Raw genomic sequence first — 23236 nt, 5'->3', positions numbered from 1 at the left:
CTGATGAAGTTGAAGAAGTTGTACCAATATACAACCCCCCGGAGGTTATTGTGATTGAGTCAGACACTAAAGATGAGTCTATGGAAGGCAATACCGAGGAGAACACTGGAGATATAGGAGCCACGTTTGAGGGTTGGGATGTGCGAAACGGGTTGCAGATTGGCTCTTTTGTATATGTCAGACTTTATTCCTTAGGAGGTTGTGCTTGGAAAGCTGAGAGTTGGGTGGGTACCTATATCGGACCTGTCCAGATTCTAGGACAAAAGACTCCCTGGGTATATCAATTAGGCCCTTTCCCGGATGGTTTCACTGATAGGGTGGGTGACCTTTTTGACTTTTGGAGCCTTCAGTGTATCATGCCCGACCCAAGCAGAATTGTGAGGAGAGATGGGTCAGTGAACTTCAGGGACTGGAGGACTTATCGGGAGAAGCTAGTGCTGCTGCTAGGGCATTGTGTGTGCAAAACTGCTATCTTCGTAAGGGTGCTGTGGTGATTCATGGGACTTTTCCAAGCCACATGGGAGCCGGAAGCCCTGGTGTGGAGAGACTTTCCTTGGCTATTTTAAGGGGTCTTAAGGGAATTATAAACTAGGCTAACCGATTGTTTTGTATGCTCACATGTAAAATTGCCTAGTTCAGAATTGTGAGTGTAGGAGTTAACTCGGATTGTAGGGGCTATCTTTTGCCCGTAGTATGTTATTTAATCTTTTCTATGTTTTACTTGTATTTTGCTAATTGTAGCCTATCTAGCCTAATTAATGAAGTTTTTTTTTAACTATCCTTGCACGTAAATATAATAATAATAATAATGGTAATAAATAAATGAATAAATCACAAGAAAATCCCATCATGCAGAATGGCTAGACGAACAAGAAATAATAACAATGGTAATGGTGATGGAGTGCCTGATGGCGATGTCGCTCGAATTATACGCGCGATTGCTGATAGGGTAGGCAATATACCACCCCGAAACCAAGATCAAAACAAATCGGAGATGATAACAAAATTTGAAAAGCTACGTCCCCACAAATTCCTTGGTGGACCAAACCCCCATGAAGCTGAAGCTTGGTTAAGACAAATTAAGAAGTTGCTAGATACTTCCGACATCCGAAATGAACAAGATGGAGTGACCATGGCGGCATTTCGAATAGAAGGGGAAGTAGATCATTGGTGGGAAATGATCAAAAGTACTCGACAAGTAGAGACATTAACTTGGAGACAGTTCGAAGACCTGTTCATGGAAAAGTATTTTTTTAACTCGCTAAAACAAGAAATGATTCAAGAGTTCCTCCAACTGAAACAAGGAAAAATGTCAGTCGCTCAATATGCGAACCGTTTTGAAGCTCTTTCACGGTACGCTTCAGCCATAGTAACAAATGAAGAGGATAAGGTTAGGCGATTCAAATGGGGCTTGGACACAGACATTAGAGGAAGATTGATCGCAGTGCAACTCTCCACCTATGCCCAGATGGTGGATCGAGCTTTAATTGTGGAACGAGAGTTAACAGATTCCGAACGCATTCGAAATCAGCGATCAAGGAATAACAACCAACCACGTGGAGGAGGCCCAGTCCGCAACACCAAAAACCATCCTGCGCCAGCGCCTTATGCCGGAGGGATGCAGCAGCAACAAAGGCAGAATCGAGGAAACCAGCAAGGAGGAAACTTTGTAAGTGAGTGGAAAGGAAGATGTTTCGGATGTGGTCAACAGGGGCATCGTCGAAGTGAGTGTCCTCAAGGTGGGAAGTATTTTATGGATCAGCGAGGGGCACAACCATACAACAAATGCCAACCAGGGCAAGGTTCTAAGCCTACTTAACATGCCCAGACCAACAAGGGGCAGCCTCAAGCCTCTAAGAATGCAGGCCGACCAAGAACACAACCACAAGGAGCTGGAAATGGAAAGAGACCGGGAGAGACTAACCAACAGGCAGTAGGAAGAATGTATGCTCTCCAAGAAGAAGAAGATGTTGATAACCCATCAGTAATTCAAAGTATGTTAATCCTTATGAATTCTTGGGTTAAAGTATTGTTTGATTCTGGGGCTTCGCATTCTTTTATATCCACTGCATGTATGACAAGTTTGGGTTTAAAGCCAGAGGCGCTAGAGATAGCTATGAGTGTCGCTTCACCCTTAGGAGGTCAAACCCGAGTAAATCTAGTATGTAAATCTTGTGAGCTAGAAATCTCCGGTTCATTTCTAATCTGTGATCTAAGAGTTATGGATATGTCTGATTTTGACGTCATCCTAGGAATGGATTGGTTGTCAGTTCATCGAGCCATTATTGATTGTTACTGTAAGACAGTGACAGTATCCCCCCTTAACGGCACGAAAGTTCAATTTAAAGGAGATAGACAAGATTCTCTAACTCTAACGTGTCGCAAGTCGTGATGGCATGATCAACTAAACGAATGGTTGGCAAGCCTAATTTTGGAAGACGAAAATCGAAAGGATCCAGGATTACCCCATGTGGTGTGTGAGTACGCTGACGTTTTCCCTGACGAATTACCAAGATTACCCCCAAAACGAGATGTAGATTTCACGATTGAGCTTCAACCCGGGACTTCACCGATTTCAATAGCACCACATCGTATGGCGCCAGCTGAACTTCGAGAATTGAAGGAGCAGTTGCAAGAACTGTTGAGTAAGAAGTTCATCAGACCAAGCACGTCCCCTTGGGGAGCGCCAGCATTATTCGCGAAGAAGAATGATGGAACCTTAAGATTGTGCATCGATTATCGAAAACTAAATCGAGCCACCATTAAAAATCGATATCCCTTACCCAGAATTGATGACTTGTTCGATCAATTAAGAGGTTCAAAATGTTTTTCCAAAATTGACCTTAGGTCGGGATACCACCAACTTCATGTCAGAGGAGAAGATATACCCAAAACTGCATTTCGAACCCGTTATGGCCACTATGAGTTTGTGGTAATGCCATTTGGTTTGACAAATGCTCCTAGGGTATTCATGAGTTTAATGAACAAAATTTTTACCCCATATTTAGACCAATTTGTGGTAGTATTCATTGATGATATTTTGATATACTCACGATTGAAGGAAGACCACGAGCAACATCTGAGAACCGTTTTGCAAATTCTAAGAGAAAACCAATTGTATGCTAAAGCAGCAAATGTGGATTTTGGTTGAAGGAAGTAAAGTTCTTAGGTCATGTTGTGTCTGAATCAGGGATATCAGTGGATCCTGCTAAAGTAGAAGCAGTAATGGGGTGGAAACAACCTAAGAATACGTTTGAGATTCGTAGTTTCTTGGGATTAGCAGGTTATTATAGGAGATTCATTCAGGATTTCTCCAAATTAGCCAAGCCGATGACAGACCTAACGCAAAAAGGAGTAAAGTTTGAATGGAACGAAACGTGTGAACAGTCATTTCAAGAACTCAAGAAGAGATTGACAAGCGCTCCTATATTAGTCATACCCGAACGTGGCATTGGGTACACTGTTTATTGTGATGCCTCTAAGGAAGGGTTAGGTAGTGTGTTAATGCAAAACGGGAAAGTAGTAGCTTACGGATCAAGACAATTGAAGAATCATGAGAAAAATTATCCTACTCACGATCTGGAGTTAGCGGCTGTGGTCTATACACTTAAGACTTGGCGACATTACCTTTATGGCGAAAAATTTGAGATATTTACCGATCATAAAAGCTTGATGTACTTGTTCACCCAAAGAGATTTGAACATGAGACAGAGACGCTGGATGGAGTACCTTGAAGATTACCAATTCACCATATCTTATCATCCCAGGAAGGCTAATGTTGTAGCAGATGCATTAGTCGAAAGACAAAAGAGATTGTAGCCAGCATATCAATTAAAGAATGGAAAATGCTAAGCACTATGAATGAGTTTAAGTTACAACCAGAGACTCAGAATGGGAAGGGTAGGTTGTTTACAATAGTTACAACACCCCAACTTCTTACCAAAGTGTTGGAAGCCCAAAGATTTGATCAGGAGACCGACTTCATCAAGGCCCGATTAGTGACCGAGGAATCTTCACCGGATTGGACACTCCATCAAGATGGTAGTTTAAGGTATTTAGGTAGAATTTTTGTGCCAAACATCGAACAATTAAGAGACGAAGTACTTAAAGAATTTCACCATTCAGTTTTTGCGATTCTTCCGGGAGGAAACAAGATGTACTAGGATCTTAAGCGACAGTATTGGCGGAGTGGAATGAAGAAGGACGTTGCTCAATTCATATCTAAGTGCTTGACGTGTCAGCAAGTGAAGGCAGAACATCAAAAGTCGGCAGGGAAACTCCAACCTTTACCAATACCTAAGTGGAAATGGGAACACATAACAATGGATTTTGTAACAGGATTACCCCGGTCGCCGCAAGGCCATGATGCCATTTGGGTGGTGGTTGATCGATTAACTAAGACGGCACATTTCCTACCAATAGGACCAGCAGGCACACTCGAATCTTTAAGCCGATTATTTATTCGAGAAATCATTAGATTGCATGGAGTACCAGTCTCAATAGTGTCAGATCGTGATTCTCGTTTTACGTCACAGTTCTGGCAAAGTCTACAAAGGGCTTGGGTACAGAGTTGTGTTTTAGTACAGCTTTTCACCCTCAAACTGACGGTCAATCAGAAAGAACAATTCAGACTTTAGAAGACATGCTTCGAGCTTGTGTGATGGACTTTAAAGGTAATTGGGAGAAACACTTACCACTAGTCGAATTCTCTTACAATAACAGTTTTCAAGCAAGTATTGGTATGGCACCGTATGAAGCTTTGTACGGATGGCCTTGCCGATCACCAATATGTTGCACAGAAGTCGGAGAGGCACCTCTTTTAGGGCCAGAATTAGTTCAAGAAACTACCGAGAAGGTGAAACTAATTAGGCAGAGGCTCGAGACCGCTCAGAGTAGGTAGAAAAGCTATGCAGATAAAAGGAGAAGACCTTTAGCATTTAAAGTTGGAGATCATGTGTTTTTGAAAATACAGCATCGTCGAGGAGTTGTTCGTTTCGGAAAGAAGGGAAAGTTGTCACCTCGCTTCATTGGACCTTTCGAAATTTTGGACAAAATAGGAGAAGTGGCGTACCGTTTGGCTCTACCGCCTCAACTAGCTGGAGTACATAATGTTTTTCACGTTTCTATGCTATGGAAATACGAGCCACACCCTTCTCACATCATCAATTGGGAGGAGATTAATCTTGATGAAGACGTGACAATTGAAGAAAAGCCTGTCAAGATTTTAGATCGTCGCGAGAAGAAATTACGAGGTAAAACTATACCATTGGTTCGAGTTCTCTGGAGACATTGTGGGACGGAAGAGTCAACGTGGGAGCGAGAAGATATGATATGTGTCAATTATCCTCAACTTTTCGAGTCAAAAGGTACGAATCAATTTCGAGGACGAAATTCTTTTTAGGAGGGTAGATTGTGAAAACCCATATTTAAATTATTCTTGAAAGAAAATAAATAAATAAATTAATTAATTAGTTTTAAATTAACCAAATCCTATCACTAACAAAGACCCTATTAAGAATGATAATTTTGTGGGTGTTCAATATTTGTTGTTTATAAATTAGTTTAATTAGGATTCAATATAATAATTATTCTTACTAAATACCTTAGATAAAAATCTTAGGGTACCAATCTTCATAACCCCTACAAATACACACAAAAAAATAAATAAATAAATAAAAATAAATAAATAAATAAACAAAAATACAAACAAACAAACCGTGGGCAAACAACCCACAGCTCCTACCAAACCCACCATCTTTTAGAATTTAGGATAGCCATAAAATTTAGGGAAAGCTTGTAAAATTTAGGGAAAAGCTTATAAAATTTAGGGAAAGCTTGCTCTTAGAAATTGGAGAAAGGGAATGGAATTTTTTTTGAAAAAAAAAATGTGTGAGAGAGTGGGAGAGAGAGAGCTAACCTCGGAGGGAGTCTTTAAATTGCATCTAGTAGAGTTCATATTTCTGCACAGAGAGTTCATATTTCTAGACTAAGCATAAACCATTACATCCAAATAGAGGGAATTCTGGTGGAAGAAGAGGAGGAGATTGAGGTTGCATATTTTCCTACCATTTCATTATTCCATTTCAACCCTACCACTAAGTAAGAAAACCCTCTCAACCCTCTCATTTTTTTTTATATCATTGAAATTTTTCAGTTTATGTACATTTGATACATTGTCTAAATCTGTGTTGAATCTGCCAGCATGTTTGCCCGAATTTTTAGACAATTTTATACTAAAAATTTCGATATTAATTCTTCTACAAAGTTGTTGATAATTACGTCTAATTCATCCAGGAATTTTTGCAACAATTTTTGAGCTCTCTACGAATTTATTCAAATTTTTAATTAAAACTGAAGCTGTGTTCAGAATAATCTGTTTGAATCTGCCAACCTGTTACCCGAATTTTTCGATAATTTTAAACTCAAAATTTCGAGATGACTTCTTCTATAAAGTTATTGATAATGATATCTAGTTTGTCCAGAAATTTTGGAAACCATTTTTGAGCTTTCTACGAATTTATACAAATTTTTAATCTGAAACTGTGTTGAGAATAATCTGTTTGAATCTGCCAGCATGTTTATCCGAATTTTTAGATAATTTTATACTCAAAATTTAGAGATGATTCCTTCTACAAAGTTGTTGATAATGATGTCTAGTTTATCCAAAAAAATTTGGAAACAATTTTTGAGCTTTCTAAGAATTTATACAAAATTTTAACTAAATCTGAAACTATGTGACAGATTTTACCTTGTATTTGAAAATTTATTTAAAATTCTATACTAAGCCAAATCTGGTAATTTCTAACTAAAAGATGAAATTTGAGAAGTCTAGTTTCATGATAAATTTTTAGATTATGGGTTTGATCTATAAATTTAAGCATGGAATTAATATAAGGAAATGTGACAAATCTGTGTCATAAACACCCTTGGAATTTTTAAGAATTATTTTGTAATTTATTTTTGGAAAATGCTTTCTGAAAAATAACATAACATGTTTATGGATTATTTTGTAGATTGATATGAATTTTAGAGTTGTATAAGTAATGTATTTAAAATTTTACTTGCAAGACATATATTCTGAAAAAAATTTCTGGACAGGATAAAATCACCACTTTCATATTATACTAGTCTAATTTAGTAAATCAAAAATTTGTGCAGGTGTGCATTTATGGTTTATTTCTTGTATTTAAGTTATTATGTTCATACCATGGTTTTAAGTAATTGTTTACTAAATTTTGTACATTGAACTATTATTGGGTGACATGCATAAGATTTTATGTTGGGAGTTTTTCTTTAGTTGGTATAACGTTATTGGTGATTGAGATTTGAATAATTTGTGTTTAGTATATAAATTAACCAAAAGGATTAACGGTATATAATGAGTTACTGATGAAGGGTTAATACCGGGTATTCAGGGTGAGCCCTGGTTTTGAGAATTCTCACGTAAATTATGTTGCGAAACTCTAAGATGGCACGGGACTTATTTGAACCCTTTTCGGTATTCAGTTTTGGAATAAGGGTGGATGTGCAGGTGGCACACAGGGAGGTTACTTACCCCTGGCAGACCGTTTCCTTGGGGCAGACCACGGATGCCACTACTTGGGTATATAACTCCGGACGTGGGCATCCCTAGTAGTTACGGTTGGTAACACTTAAATATTTGACCAAGGGAGGGTTTCAAATTAACCGTTGCCATGCTTAGTGGTTGGTAAGTTAAATCTCTTTGGTGAGATTTCGAGTGTCACCTAATTTATTAAAATTATTGAAATTATTCTAAGGGTTGCAATTTATGTGTACAATTATATTGTTATCTCATGTTTAGAATCTTATTATCTTTCTCTTAAAAAGAATGGTAGGTTGGTTACGTTTTCTTACTGTGTTGCAAAACTCATGGCATATATTTTGTTGCCCTGGCGTTTCATGCCAGATTATGTCGAAGAAGGGACTGGGGCTGAAACTGGAGCTGCTGCCAATATCGAACCTTAGCTGACTTAGAGTCAAGATTTTATCAGAATAAAATCCTGTTATCCCTTGTATTAGGATTAAACTATGTTGTGACGTTGTGTGTGAACTTGTAGTTTTATTTTGTCGTTGGACTTTGGCTTTGTAAGAACTTAAAAGTTCCTAACTAGTAGTTAAAATTTTATCTAGTAAGTTATTGTTATTTAAATCGTTTCAAAAAAAAAAAAAATATTTGGGGCGTCAGACAACTATATTTCACTATTAGCAAAACATTAACATAAACATGAATTCCATTTTTCCTAATCTTTTTCTTAAGCTTAAGAGCATCCGAATCAGCCTCAGTAAATTTTGAGTCAAATTATAACTCAAAATTCACTTTTTTATTTTAGCTAGCTTCTTTTTTATATACATACTCCATCAAACTCTCTATTTTAAAATTTTATTTCATTAAATATTATTTTTTATTCTTTTATATTTTTCAATTTAAATATATTAAAAAGGTACAAAATAAGACCCAAAGCAACACTAGAGCAATAACAGAACAGTAGGAGCCAGGGTGGTCGACCGGCCAGATGATCGAGTGGTGGACCGATTAAGCAAAATTTTAGCATTTTTCTTCTTCTCATGGGACATCCTGGGGGATGACCCCAGCTTTGCTCCAGTTCAGAGAGAGAGAACCTGATGAACTTCCAAGATGGTCAGAATGAAATTTTTGTGTTGGCTCTGGTAAGTGTTGACAGTAATAGTGGTATGAGAGATAGTGTTCTTGTTGGTGAGAGAAAAAAGCACGGAAAAGAAAATATAATAAAAAATTGATTATAATGTGAACAATTCCTCGCTTCATCAGAGGAAGAACTGTACCTTTGTCAAAATGAATGAAACCCATAACGACTCTGATACATCAATATATTTATAATTTGGCTCTCTACAATAGCATCAAAGTCGTTGTAGCGACTCTGATGCTGATACTCTAAGAAAAATATATTATACATAATTCTTACAAATTTGTCTTATTAATAAACATGCCACACAATAATAAAATTTTAAAAATTAAATTAATAGGTGTTAGATCAATAAATAAATAATTATATAAAATTAATTTAAATTTGACTATCTCTAAATCGTTTTCCTCACCTCTTCCTTTGCACAAAAGACACGTAATTATTATCTCTTGAAAGCCACATAACAATCAGAGACAGACGGGCCTTGTCGTTTTCGGCTTAAGTTGCTTCTCTGATCTCTATCTCTCAAAACGCGCGAACTCTTCCCCCATTTGTCGGGCAACACGTCACCATCCATATCTACCCACGTGTCACGTCGGTCACTGTGGGTCCCACTTATTCCCATCTCTGTACTCCCCCCAATGTCACCCGAGCATGATCCAAGAAACTTCACTACCCAACCCCATCCTCCCACGTGTCGCCACACACGTGTCACACTTATTACCATGCCAAATACTCAAGTCTGCACAGCCATACAAGCAGATGGGTTTTCGCCACGTGTCCCCCAAGATCCTCTATTTAAAAACACCAAAACCCATGATTCTATTTTTATTTTCACAAACAGAGCATAGTTAGACTCTGAATTTATATACTTCATCGTACAACAGTTAATTCAGTTTCAATTTCGATCGATGATTCAAAAATTTGACAGGTCGGATCGCCGGTTTCTGACTTTTCCGGCGGTTCATCCCTGTGAGGCCATATCTCCGGCGACCCTTCTTGAATCACTGATCACTCTGTGTCGGGACATATGCAGTTTTCAATCCAAATTCTTCGCAACCCAGAAACGAAACGCTCGCGAAACGATTCGCCAAATCGGAATTCTGCTGATTTTCTTTGAAGAAATCCGAGACAGACTGCCCAATTTAACCCACTCAGTTGTCCTCTGCTTCTCCGAGCTCCACATTTCTTTCCAAAAAATTCTCTTCTTGTTCGAAGATTGCACTCGCGAAGGCTCTCGGTTGTGGATTCTAATGAAATCCCACTTCGTAGCGACGCAATTTCGCGTTTTGATTCGCTCTGTCGCGACTGCTCTTGATGTTCTACCATTGGGTTCAATAGATTTGTCATGCGAAATCAAAGAACTAGTTGAATTGGTGGCGAAGCAAGCTCGAAAAGCGAAATTGGAAGTCGACCCAGATGATGAAAGTGCGATGAACAGAGTGATTTTGATATTGAATCAATTCGAAAACAGGTTTGAACCGGACCGGAGTTTCATCAAGCGAGTTATCGATTATCTTGAGATTCGAAGTTGGAGTGAGTGTCACACTGAAATCAAATTTTTAGATGAAGTTGTTAGTTTGGAGTGCTTGGATAGTAATGAGAGAGAGCTGCTCTTGTTGAGCAGTTTAATTGGGTTCATGAGCTACAACAGGGGAGCTCTGTTTGAAACAAGTGAATATCACAGAGACACTGATCAAACAGATGGTAAATGTAATCTGGAAACGCTTAGCTGCTTAAGTCTTGAAGATTTTCGGTGTCCGATTTCGCTCGAGCTGATGATTGATCCGGTAACCGTTTCAACGGGTCAGACTTACGATCGACCTTCGATTCAAAAATGGCTCAAATCCGGAAACCTCCTCTGTCCCAAAACAGGGGAAAAATTGACAAACACAGAGCTGGTCCCCAATTCCACTCTCCGAAAGCTCATTCACCAGTTCTGCGCCGATAATGGGATTTCGCTTGCGAAATCGAGAAAGAAGAATCGTGACATAACGAGGACGATTGTCGCGGGTAGTCCAGTAGCCGCAGAAACTGTGAAATTTCTTGCTGATTTTCTCGCCAACAGACTTTACCATGGAACAGATGAGCAGAAAAACAAGGCGGCTTTCGAGATTCGTTTGCTCGCGAAATCAAACATTTTCAACCGGTCTCGCTTGGTTGAATCTGGCACCGTGCCGCCTCTACTTGAATTGCTTGATTCAACTAATCCATCAATCCAAGAGCATGCAATTGCGGCATTGTTAAAGCTCTCTAAGCATTCAATTGGCAAGAAAGCGATCATCGAAAATGGAGGTTTGAATTCAATTCTATCGGTTCTTAAAAAGGGACTAAAGTTGGAATCGCGACAAATTGCAGCTGCAACAATCTTTTATCTATCATCAGTTCACGAGTATCGAAAATTGATCGGTGGAACGCCCAATGCTATTCCAGCTTTGGTGGAGCTAATCAAAGAAGGCACGGCATGTGGGAAAAAGAACGCCGTGGTGGCAATTTTCGGGCTCCTTTTATACCATGCCAACCGTCATAGAGTGCTTGAAGCCGAGACAATTCCATTGTTAGCCGACATTTTAGCATCTTCAAACAAGGATGAGCTTATATCAGATTCACTGGCAGTGCTTTCAACCTTATCAGAGAGCGTCGAAGGATCAATCGCAATTCTACAAACACCAGCTTTGCCACGAGTGATAGGCCTTTTGCGATCTTCGATCCCTCGAGCAGGGAAAGAGTACTGTGTATCAATTTTGCTGTCTCTGTGCATCAAATGTGGCATCGATGTGGTGGCTGTTTTGGCGAAAGACCCTTCGCTCATAACTTTGCTCTATTCGCTTCTCACCGATGGTACTTTTCACGCGAGCAAGAAAGCGTGTTCGCTTATCAAAATCCTCCATAAATTCCAAGAAACAAGCTCTTCTGGCTTGACAACTAGTGCAGTTCCACAAGAGAGGTATATCCATGTAGGCTAAACCATCATTTTTTTTTTATAATTATTTTTTTTAGTTCTTGTATATACATACATACGTATACTATTGTGTGCACGGTTTGATTTTTGTTCGTGTACTGCTAGATTTTCTTGATGTTAGCTCGGATTTTTTTTTCAAGAGCTACATTCTGTATCACATCTTTGTAATATACTATGATTTCTGTAGTAATAAATAAGAGAGTTTGAAGAAATGAATACATGTTTGGTTCTGTAATGCAGTGAATTAAATTTGTGTTTGTCCAAGTGTGAAGTGAGTGAGCTACAAATGATTTCTTAGTTCTTGGCCTGTTTTCTTTTCTTTTGTTTTCTTTTCTTATTTGATGAAGATGTTGCTAACAGGTGAAGAATTCATAGTCTTGGAAGAACTTAGATGGATTTTTGCTGAGAAAATTCTGAAATAGAGCAGCTAGAACTACAACATTTTGGCAGAAGATCATTTTTTCATATTATTTCATGTACATTTTCTTACTAAATTTTGGCTTGAAAACATCCCTGCAGGTTTTCAGTTTCACCAATTCAGTATGAGCAATTTTTAAAATACAATTTTGCTGCCGTGTTCTGCTTGATATGATTGGCATATACAATAGGGCTATCTATCTTTTTATTTGGGAATGGAAAATTTTAGGATACCAGAAAACACTCAAAAAATTACCATGATTTTGAAATTTTTATCTATTTTTATTTTTATTATTTTTTTTATCTATGGTGTGTATGCAAGTTTGTTATTGTGGAACCAAACCTTGAATGAATCTTGACGGTTGATTTTAAATTTTCAGTGATGTTTTTTCATTATTTTATTATTATTATTTTTGGAGTGTTGCTGTTAGCACTCCATTTATTATTTTGGACCCTATTTTTATGACAATAATAATCTCAAATGAAATTACTAAAGAGGATTTCAATTTGAGATATTCTATCTCACAATTAAGTTCATACGCCTACTTAATCATAAGATAGGGTTTATGAGAACACTTACCTCCATTACTAGGGGTCCCAAATGGCCCGCGGATAAAAAACCTGATATTACCCAACTCGACCAACTCATTCCATAGCCCGTTCCAGCCTGCTTGAGTGCTCAAATCCATAAAAGATGAGTTAAGACTTTGGACAAAAGTTTGTAACCTGAGCCCGGTCATAAACTTGGTTCGTAATAGCGCACACAGGTAAGTTAAATGTTTAGTTTGATTTTTTTGGTCTAATGCTTAGTTTGAATTTTTTTTTTTTTTTTGGTTCTCATGTTTAAAGCTTTTTATTTTTATTTTTTCTATTTTTTCCCCCCTCCGCTTGTAGGTATTATATGTTACTGGATTGTTTTTTGATTATATGAGACGTAGAAAAGGTATAAAAAAAAAATCAAAATACTTTAATTATGTTGGAAAGGAAATAAGAAAAATAACTAATGAAAATATTAAAAATTTGTGAATGAAAAATGTGTAGAACTTAATAATATAAGTATAAAGAAAAATGTGTATCTCTGTTCGGTTTAATTTTGGCCTAGAAGATTTGGGCTTATGGATAGGATGTGCATTTAGTTTTTTAGATATGTTCGGCTCGTACCAGCCCATTAACTAGTCAAAGCCCGTTAAAAGTTAGGATTTGAACACAATAGTTGCGGGTTGAGTAAGTTTAACTCGTTCCATTGATGGCCTCTATCCATCACCACCCACATACTTTAAAGCCTTCAAAACTTACCCACCCTCAAAATCTTGAGAACCCTCCAATGGCAATATTTTGGTGGCAATGGCGACAACCATCCGATTATACACGCTTCTCCAGCAATGGCTATAAGTAGAAATTTTTCTGAGAATCACAATTTCATAAGATGAATGGAGTACAATAATGTTAGTGTAACAACCCCGATCTGTAATTAACTACTAATCCATAATTAAGAATGCTAACTAAGTGTTTAGAAGGGAATTATGTGCTAATTGTGTATTTTATGTGCCATTTGGCTTTCTATCTGTTATTCGTAGAATTATCTGTCATGATTTCTGTTTTGAATCCGAAATTGATAGCCTAAATGCTTTCCGAAACCGAATTTGAGTACATGGAGAGACTAATTGGAATATTTGGAACCATATGAGAAGTTTTGTTAAAAATTGATTCAAATTAGTAAAATCGCATGTGATTAAATTGAGCCTTAATTAGAACAATTTTGGATTAATTAAGTCATGTGCTAGCCATGATTAATTAAGGTTACTTGTGTTTAATTAAGATGATGCATGATTTATGCCTAATCTACTCCTATTCATGATCCAATATATGATTAAGTGTATGATATGCTGAGGCATTTTGTAACGTTGAGTGCAGAGGATTAAATCCTTGAGTGAGTGTGTGCTAAGAAATCTGTGTGGGTGTACTGAGAAATCTAAGTTGGGCATTTGGTGGTGTTGAGTGTAGAGGATAAATTCTTATGGGTGTGTTGGAGTGGTGCATGTGTGTGCACATGCTGTTTGTTCAAATTGTAAAAGTATGTGTGTATGTGTATATCTGCTGAAATGTAAGGGAATGTAGGCAACATTTCTTTTGTTCTTTCTACTTCTTTGAGCAGAGAGTTCATCTTAGAGAGAGAGAGAGAGAGAGAGAGTGAGATAGCTCATTTTAGAGAGAGAAGCCCATTTTTGTGCTAGAGATTGAAGAAACTTGAAAGATTCATCTAACATTTATGAAATTAAAGCTTTGGGTAAGAATTCTATGACTAATTTCTATTGTAAATCTTCCATGCATTATGAGTTCATCAAATTATTGAGCTAATTTCATGATATTTGTAAGGAAATGGGTCTTTGAACATTTAGGTGGCTTGTATGTGCATTCATGGTGGATTATCTTTGATTTTATCATTTTGAGTATGAGTTTTAAAGTCCTTTCATGCATGTGAGTTTAAATCATATCCACTGTTTCAGAAATTCATGAGTTTGTTGATTACCATTTGCATGTTATGAAAAACCATGAGAAGAGTTGAAAAATCTTGCATGAGGGAGTTTTGGTTCAAATGTTTCAAGAATTGATGAGTTTTTAAATAAAAGATGTTTTAAGGGTCTTGTATTTGTCACGACCCAAACCCGCCCCTCAGGATTTAGTATCGTAACCGGCCAGTAATCTGTGATTACCAAAGGCCTACTTAACAGTAACAACAACAGTACAGAGTAAGGGGCTGGCGGAAGCCAATCAGTAAATAAAAAATGTCCAATGAGCTGTGAAAATCTGAATGCAAAAAGACTTTATGGACAAAGTCACATTCATAACCAAAACATATATACATATCGGATACGCGTAACATACAAGTTTGGGATCCAATCCCTTCACCAAAACTGTACAGTCAAAAGTCTTAAACATTCATTACAAACAGAGACAAAAGGATAAATCTGAGACACCCCAAAACAGCCTTGGCTTGAACAGACTTGGAATCTCGAAGTGAGGCCCAATGCTTAGCTTGACAAAACGAGAGCTCAACTTGACGCTCCTAGCTTCGGTCCGGTGCCTGGCTACGTACATACATATATAAACAGTGAGCTAAAGCCCAGTGAATAACAACTGTGTAAAGGGGTTAAGAATGAATGTCCTTTCATTAATTAAAACAGTCAATTACATCAGTAAATCAGTTATTCAATTAGTGGCTCATAATTCATGCCATATCAGTCATTTAGAAATCATAACAGTCATACGTGGTACGTCGAATAGCAAGACAGTACAGTAGGTCTTAACAGACCAAACAGTCAGTTGATGGCCATCATAATAGTAAACCGTAGTAGTTCCGAACATTGGAACTGACAGAGATCTCTGTAACAGTAGCAGTAACAGTACAGTAACAGTAAGTTGCTATGGATGCCACAAGTGCAGTTTACAAATAGGACAAACATTCATTCAGTAAACAATGTCATTTCAGAAAGCAGTACAATCAATTGTTCAGAAATAATTATAATTGAAAGTATCTTTACAACATTGTTACTCACAAATTACTGGGCTATAGACAGGCTAATCAGCGTCCTCGGGTGCCAACCCTACACAATTACAGAATGAACACACACTAAGTTACACACTTAGAATTAATAACTTAGCCCCTATATGGCTTGGTGCGGTTCTATAACATTATCCTCATTAAGATGCCTTAAACATGGCTTAGGAATGCCTAGGATGGGATGAGGATGCAAAAATTGCACTTTAAAACACATTTCAAAATTTGCTGAAAACAAGGGTCTCGCTTGAGCGTGGCTTTCTCTGCTTGAGCGAGCTTACCAAAACAGAAGGGTCGCTCAAGCGTAGACTTCCTTGCTCGTGCTGTTTGTAAAAATGCAAAAAGTATTGGTTGCTGAAAATCTCTACTCGATGCTCACTTGAGCGTGAGACACAGTTCCTCACTCGAGCGTGGATCTCGTCGCTTGAGCGTGCGTCTGCACACGCAAAAATCTGAGAGCTTACAATCTACGCTCGAGCCAGCATTCCGTCGCTCGAGCGGAGCTTTGAACACAAAGGTGGTTGCTCGAGCGTGGAAGCCAAAATCTGGGTTTTCCAGATTTGTTTCCAAAGCTCAAACCAAGAATCAAACATATCAAAACTCAACCTTTTGGGCCAATTTTCTGGAAAACACTTAGAAACCCATAATACAACATGTTTCAAAGATCATTTTATAAAATCAAGCCCAAAGGTGTGACAATAGAACATAATTTTTAATGGAACTTGAAGAACAATGCAAAAACATAACATGCATGAGTTCTCATGAACTCTAATGCTCCAAAACATGATCAAATGCAAGATTGAACTCTAAAACATGGTGAATTCTTGAACCACAACTAAAATATGAACATGCATGTAGGATTTTCATGAAAACAACCTCAAAATGGACATGCATGCATGAATTCACTCTCAAATCAACACTTTGAGCTAATTCTTGACTCTATTAACCAATTGAACATAATTTCAATGAAACCTTCATGAACAATGCATGTAACAACTTCAATTCATAATCAAGAGAATGAATTTCCTACCTTAAGTCTTGAATTCCAAATGTGTTAGCCCAATTTTGCAAATCCTCTTCAATTCCTCTAAATATCCAAGCTAAACTCTAGATGAACTCAATCTCCCCTAGTCTCCCTCTCTCTTACGGTTTTGGTCTAGAGGAGATGGTAAATGATAGTGCTAAACATGAAATCAACTAATGGCTTAGAAAGTGCCCACTAATGGCAACAAGGTAATAAACTCAAGCTAATATAACTTAACTTTATTTATTCTAATTTAATAATTCCAAATTGAATTTTAATTAAACCTACCATAAAATCCTATAAATCCTAATTAGCATATAACACTAATCAATTTCTGATTCGGTCGTCGATAAGGCTTTCAATTCGCAATTCGAGATTAAAACACGAACAAATCATTCAGTAATCAAACAGATAAAAATGCATTTAAAACAATACACTCATGCAATCAATTCAGGATTTCATCTTAATCAATTACTTATCATGCTTAATCACAATTTAACGTTAATCAGAGGTGACGGTTGTCACAGCATTGGAGTTTTCTAAAGCTATTTTATGTGTTTGATCAAATCATGCAAGACCCCAAGTTTTGAAAGTTGTTTGTAAGCCTTTTTTGTTGAGCTTGGTGCCTAGAAATTCACAGTTGGCTCGATCGACCAAGTGGTGGCTCGAGCCAACATTGCGAGCTCCCAGCATTTTGAACTCTACAAAAGTTGGCTAGAGCGATCAAATGGTGGCTCAAGCAAGCTCAATTTTTGCCTTCAGCTAGCTTTAGCGGCGAAAAGCTGGCTCTAGCCAACAGCTTATTTTTAGCATGATTTCAAAAAATGTTTTAAGTACATATCTTCGCTTCTATCTCTTTTCGGGCATTCTTAAGCATGATTTATGAGCCATTAAGGATTAATAAGCTAAGAAACATCATATGTAAGTGAATTAGAAAATATGTGTCGAATCCGAGTATGTGGTCCAATACGAACAAGCTATGTGACATGGAATGAGTAAGAAGTTAAAGTAAGAAAGCTAAGCCATGTATGGCCATATGAATGAGTGATAATGAGACATGTTTTGTACTATGTACATTTGTGTTTGTAGGTCAAGATTCAAAGACTGACCAACCATTTCTGGAAGCCCATTGTGAGTAACATTATTGTAAAGACATGTTCATATGAATTATGTTTCAAATGTGATTTGATACGTTATGATTTCTGAAATGATATTGTTTACTTGAACAAATGTTCTATGTTTGAAATCTATTTTGGCATCCATAAATAGTCCCAAGTCATGGGGGACGGCATATTAATGCGGGTCCATGACACATATATGTAATTACAAGATCTCGTTAATCACTTCATTGTGGTGATATGTGTTTAATCGGTATCTAGAATCGATTACTCTAGTTGGATGACGATGTGATATGTTCTATTGAATGTACTATTATTATGTTCGGATATGAGAATGATAATGTTATGATCGGTTTTATGATTATGAAATGTTCGGAATTCGTTCACTAATCTCTTTCATTAATGTTATTCACTAGGCTTTAGGTCACTGTTTGTATATATATATATATATATATATGTAGGTGAGCGTGTACAGGACCAAGCTTGAGGGCTTCTATCTGACTTTTGTTTTGTCAAGCCAACCACCGTGCCTCATATGGAGGTTCCTGAAAGTCAATGCGATCAAGATGTTTTGTGACCAAGTTTTAAGCTCTTAATGTCTTTTGTTTATTTTGTATACAGGGCCAAGTCCCTTTTTGTCACATCTACATTTGGTTGGCGTATTGATGATGTTATGATGTATGTACGTAAATGTTTAAAATTTTATGTTTCATAAAAGTCAGCACAGCTCATTGAACGATTATATTTATTTACTTGCTTCCGCTAGCCCTTTATTTTGTTAATCTATTTTAGAGGCCGTAGGTAATCTTAGGATTACTGGCCGGTTACGACGCTAAACCTATAGGGGCAGGTTTGGGTCGTGACAGTTAGCTTAGAGGAAATTCATAGTTTAGATGGTGCTCGCAGCTCGGAAGAGGTCAACCTTGTAATAAGTTTCTTTATAATAAAAAAAGGGACAAAAAATGGTGAAAACAACTCGATTTTTTTTTCTCCTCAATATTGAACTCTCGAACATATGACAAAAAAATGGCAACACAAAGCCGAATTAAAGACATTACACTTTGGCAACGGATAACTGAACATTACCAAAAAAAATTAAAGTTTGATCCTTGTAATAAATAAGGCTTGGTAGGTATTATGGATAGTATTAAATTTTTACATAGAAAGTACACATGTAACAAAAATTATTAATAATTAATTATTTATTTTATTAAAAAACACTTATCGGAATTGTTTAGTTTAATTTTTGAAAATTGTTTTTCAAGTTTTTGTTCACCTTTTAGTTGAATGCACCTAAAAAGTAAGGACCATATTTGGTTTGTATTTGTAAAATAATTTTGAAAAATAATTTTTTAGAAAGAGTTTATAAAATTTGTTTGGTTGTATGTTTTAAGAATTGTTTTGGAGTTTTGAAATTTGGGATGATTTAATTTTTTTTATTATTATTATTATTATTATTATTATTGTTATTATTATTATTATTATTTGTAGTTGAATAGATGAGTATGAGAAAAAAAATGATTGATTGATATGTAGGATGTGAGAGAAAGTATGATGACCGGTACATAAGTTGTCTTGTTCTCTTGAGTTATGTTGGATTTACTTTCGTTAAAATGTTAGATTTTAAAGTGTGGTTCTGTCAACGGTTGGGCTCGTTACTTTCGAAAACATCTCCTCAAAATTTTCTTTCTTGTTTGTTTCAATTCCGAGTTTTCTCTTGTTTCGGAGGGTGCGAAGTCGGGTCCCGAGTATCGGAAGTTGAGTTGAAGATCTTCCGGGCTGGCGGGCCAGGGCCACACATGCGTGGTCTTGGGCCACACGTACGGGAGAGGGGCCGCACGTGCGGAAACTAGCAAAGGCTGTGTGCAACACTACAATATATGCAGGTGCGGGAGAGGAGGTGCAGGAGAGACTGCACGTACGGGGGTGAAAGCCGCACATGCAAGAGGCCGCTCCGCACGTGCGGCCTGACGCGTGTTCAGTCTCATTTTTTGTGCATTTCAGCTATGTATTGCACATGTTGCCTCCTTTTCACTCATTCCTGATTATATCTCTCTCTCTCTCTCTACAATCTCTCTCTCTTTTTCTCTCATCTCTCTCTACCCAAACCCTCAAAACCTTGCATTTTCTTTTGATCTCAAGAATCCATTGGGATTTTGGTACTGGTTCCTTATAAAAAAAAATGACGAGCATACCGAGAGCTTCGTTTTGACCAGTGAAGATCGAATTCCGGCAAAGTTGATTTTTGGGCTTTTCTCCTCTTCTCTCTTTGAGGTAGGGATTTCTTTGATCTTTTTCATAGATAGACATATGGTAAGTTTTTATTGCATAAAAACCATGTTATGGATTTTTCAAAAATCATGATAGAGGATCTAAGATTTGGTAGTTGAGATTGAAATTTTGTGAAATTGGTAGTTGTTTGGGTTAAATTGGGGAGTGGCTAAAATGTTTATGTTGAGAAAGAAGTGAAGCCCTAAATTTTCTTTGTATATAATGCCTAATAGATAAAAAGGGTTGAAATTATGAAATAATCATGTTATGAATTAAGGAATTTGATTAATGATTTGGTAATTGATTTGAGATTAAATTTGGTCTTTTGATTTTAGCATTAACTTTGTGTTGGGTTGATTATAGTTAAATATAACGAATTGCTAGTTTGTTAATTATTAAAAAGCGGATTTAACTATGAGATTAGAATTATAGGGTTACACTTTCGTTAGGTAGAAATTGAGTGAATTATGACTTTGTTATCTAGGATTGGATTCTTTTTTTTTTTTTAATGGAGGAAATTGAGTTTTGTTGAAGGTATAATTGGTGTATGGTAAATTGGGAATTGTGGAAATTAACCTTGGAAAGGTAGGGCTAATTATAACTCTTTTGCAAATTAAGTAAGAACCTTGGTGAAAGTTGAAAACCTTGCAATATTATTGCGTCGTTGGACTTAATGCCTCATGAAACTTGGATGATTGTATTACGTGTAGTGAATACATTTTGTTTGGAGGTTTTGTCCATGGCCATCGGTGGAGGATGACATTATGATTTTGAAATGATTATGTGAATGTAGTGCACTCGAGTTAATTATACTTGCTGTATAAAGTGATGGTTGGAAAATGTGAATTGCACTAAGAATGAGAGGTACCATTACCTTTCAGCTAGCGCCTGGAGAATTGGCTGCGTTGAGAATAAGAGATATCATTACCTTCTAGCTAGCGCCTGGAGAATTGGCTGCGCTGAGAATGAGAGGTACCATTACCTTCCAGCTAGCGCTTGGAGAATTTGCAGATGTATCATTACCTTCTAGCTGGTGTCTGGTACATTGGCATTTCATTGCAGGTTGTGATGGTTATGTTTCTAGAAGGCCGAGTTGCCTCATGTGTTGAGTAAATAGTCGTTGGTTGCTTGTTGTTTCCTTTTGTACTAAAGGTATACATATATAGATACGAATGTGATGAAAACGGACGTAATACTATATTGAGATTGTATGAAATTTGAAGGATATCGAATACTTGTGAACATGTTTTGAAAAGTCAAATCAAGTGTAAGTCTAGAAAGTGGGAGAAGGCGTAAAAAGGTTTTGGTGAAATTCTTTCTTTCAAAAATTTGTTTTTGTCATATAAATTTTGGTGAAAAGGTAATAAGAAGAAAGAAATGTGAATTGCTTATGTTATGGAATGAAATGAATGATTTTGAGAAAAGTACTTATATGTGTATACTTCTGTATAAACCATCACATTATTTATATGGGTAAATTATACTAATAGTCCCTATAGTTTGGGGTTCGTGTCACTTTAGTCCTTGACTTTTCAATTGTAACACATTTGACCCTGAATTTTAAATTTTGTTTCAAATAAGGACAATTAAATATACCATCGCTTAATTTCAAGGGCAAAATCGTCAATTTGATAAAATATAAACTAATTTGACAAAAATAAATTTCAAAAAAATATTTAAAAAATTTTAAAAATTATTTATACCCACCAAAGATAAAATTATGTAAAATTGATAAAAAAAATAATAAAAATTACATGATTAATTTTTAAAAATTAATTTTACATGATCATCATCCAAATACATAATAAAAATTAATTTGGAAAAAAAATAAATGTCTAAAAGATTTATCAATTTTATATAATTTTATCTTTAGTAGGTAGAAATAATTTTAAAAAATTCAAAAATAACTTTTTGACATTTATTTTTGTCAAATTAATTTATATTTTATCAAATTGACGAATTTGCCCTTGAAAAATCCAATAGTATCTTCAATTGTCCTTATTTAGAATAAGATTCAAAATTCAAGATCAAATGTGTTACAATTGAAAACTCAGGGACCAAAGTAACATAAACCCCAAACTATAGGGTTCGTTGGTGTAATTCACCCTTATTTATACAGTATGAGACTAAACATTCATGATCATAGCTATCTGTAAGTTGTTATTGTTTAGGATCATGTTAAGATCCCTACTGGACATTATGTTCATCCCACGTTGTTAATTTTTTTTCAGGTGAACATCGAGAAGTGTTTCAAGGTCATGGATCTTCTTTACCTGTTGACCATGAGACCTTTTATTTGTGGGCGGAATGCCATTGATGTAAAAGGGTTAAACCCTATTTATGCTTTTAAGATGTAAGCCTTCGGGTAATTTATTTAGATATACTCCTGTTGCATTCATTTTATATTTGAATGAGAGAATTTGATTTATTCCTCCTCGTGATGTGAGGATGCTCCGCATGTTATCTCTGAAATTGATTTAATTTAATGAATTTGGTAATGTTTTTCGAGTAATAAAAAGTGGGGCGTGACGGAAAGAAAGGGGAGAGAGAAAAAATAATTGATTGATGTGTAGTAGAGAAAAAAGTGATTTTGAAAAAAAAATTCAAAAAATTTTAACCAAACAAAATTTTGAAATTTTTTCTCAAAAATTGTATCTCTAGATACAAACCAAACAATGCCATGATATTTATAATTTTAAAATTAAAAAAAAAAATGGCTAAAGACAAAAGATATAAAAAATGTGTAATTTTTTTGTTTTTACTTTTTATTTTTTCATTTTAGTGATATTTTTTCATATTTCTTTACAAATTTTATTTTTTAATTGTATGGAGATTAGGTGTATCTAAGAATATATATATATATATATATTTTTTTTTTTATTGAAATCTAAAAATAAGATTACCAAAGATTAAAAAAAATTTATGAAAAATAAAAAACTTAAAAATTATATTTGAGTTTGAAAACTAAACAGGGTGATTATGATCTTACCACTTTTTTCCGGTATAGGGATTAAATTATACATTATTAATGAACTTAGTTATAGTTTCAAATATTATAAATCACATCTTATAAAAACAATGAAATAGATCACATACATGAATTTAACAAATACATGTGTCATGAGATTATTGATTATCTTAATATTAATATTTTTAAGTGTAAATGTTATAAAATTATTATTTCGGTTTATTTTAGTTTTC

The 23236-nt window shown here is 36.0% G+C and overlaps 3 protein-coding genes across 3 annotated transcripts; all 3 read left to right on the top strand.

The window, feature by feature from the left end:
- Positions 1-856: 856 nt before the first annotated feature.
- LOC145813141 (uncharacterized) lies at positions 857-1819 on the top strand. Its single transcript, XM_082908414.1, has one exon. It carries the CDS (start codon positions 857-859, stop codon positions 1817-1819), a length of 963 nt encoding a protein of 320 aa, XP_082764540.1.
- Positions 1820-1942: 123 nt separating this feature from the next.
- On the top strand, positions 1943-5401 carry LOC145813140 (uncharacterized). Its single transcript, XM_082908413.1, has 5 exons — positions 1943-2297; positions 2439-2727; positions 2848-2965; positions 3154-3222; positions 4973-5401. The coding sequence occupies exons 1-5, from the start codon at positions 1943-1945 to the stop codon at positions 5399-5401; spliced, it is 1260 nt and encodes a 419-aa protein (XP_082764539.1).
- A 4074-nt stretch (positions 5402-9475) lies between these two features.
- On the top strand, positions 9476-11858 carry LOC114273226 (U-box domain-containing protein 19). Its single transcript, XM_028214994.2, has one exon. It carries the CDS (start codon positions 9596-9598, stop codon positions 11648-11650), a length of 2055 nt encoding a protein of 684 aa, XP_028070795.2. The 5' UTR covers positions 9476-9595; the 3' UTR covers positions 11651-11858.
- The last annotated feature ends 11378 nt before the right edge of the window (positions 11859-23236 follow it).

The sequence above is a fragment of the Camellia sinensis genome, chromosome 15 (genome assembly GCF_055761805.1).
Source record: "Camellia sinensis isolate YWXY chromosome 15, ASM5576180v1, whole genome shotgun sequence".
Taxonomy (NCBI): Eukaryota; Viridiplantae; Streptophyta; class Magnoliopsida; order Ericales; family Theaceae; genus Camellia; species Camellia sinensis.
Note: the sequence above shows the minus strand (reverse complement) of the source record. Positions and strands in the feature narration are given on the sequence as shown.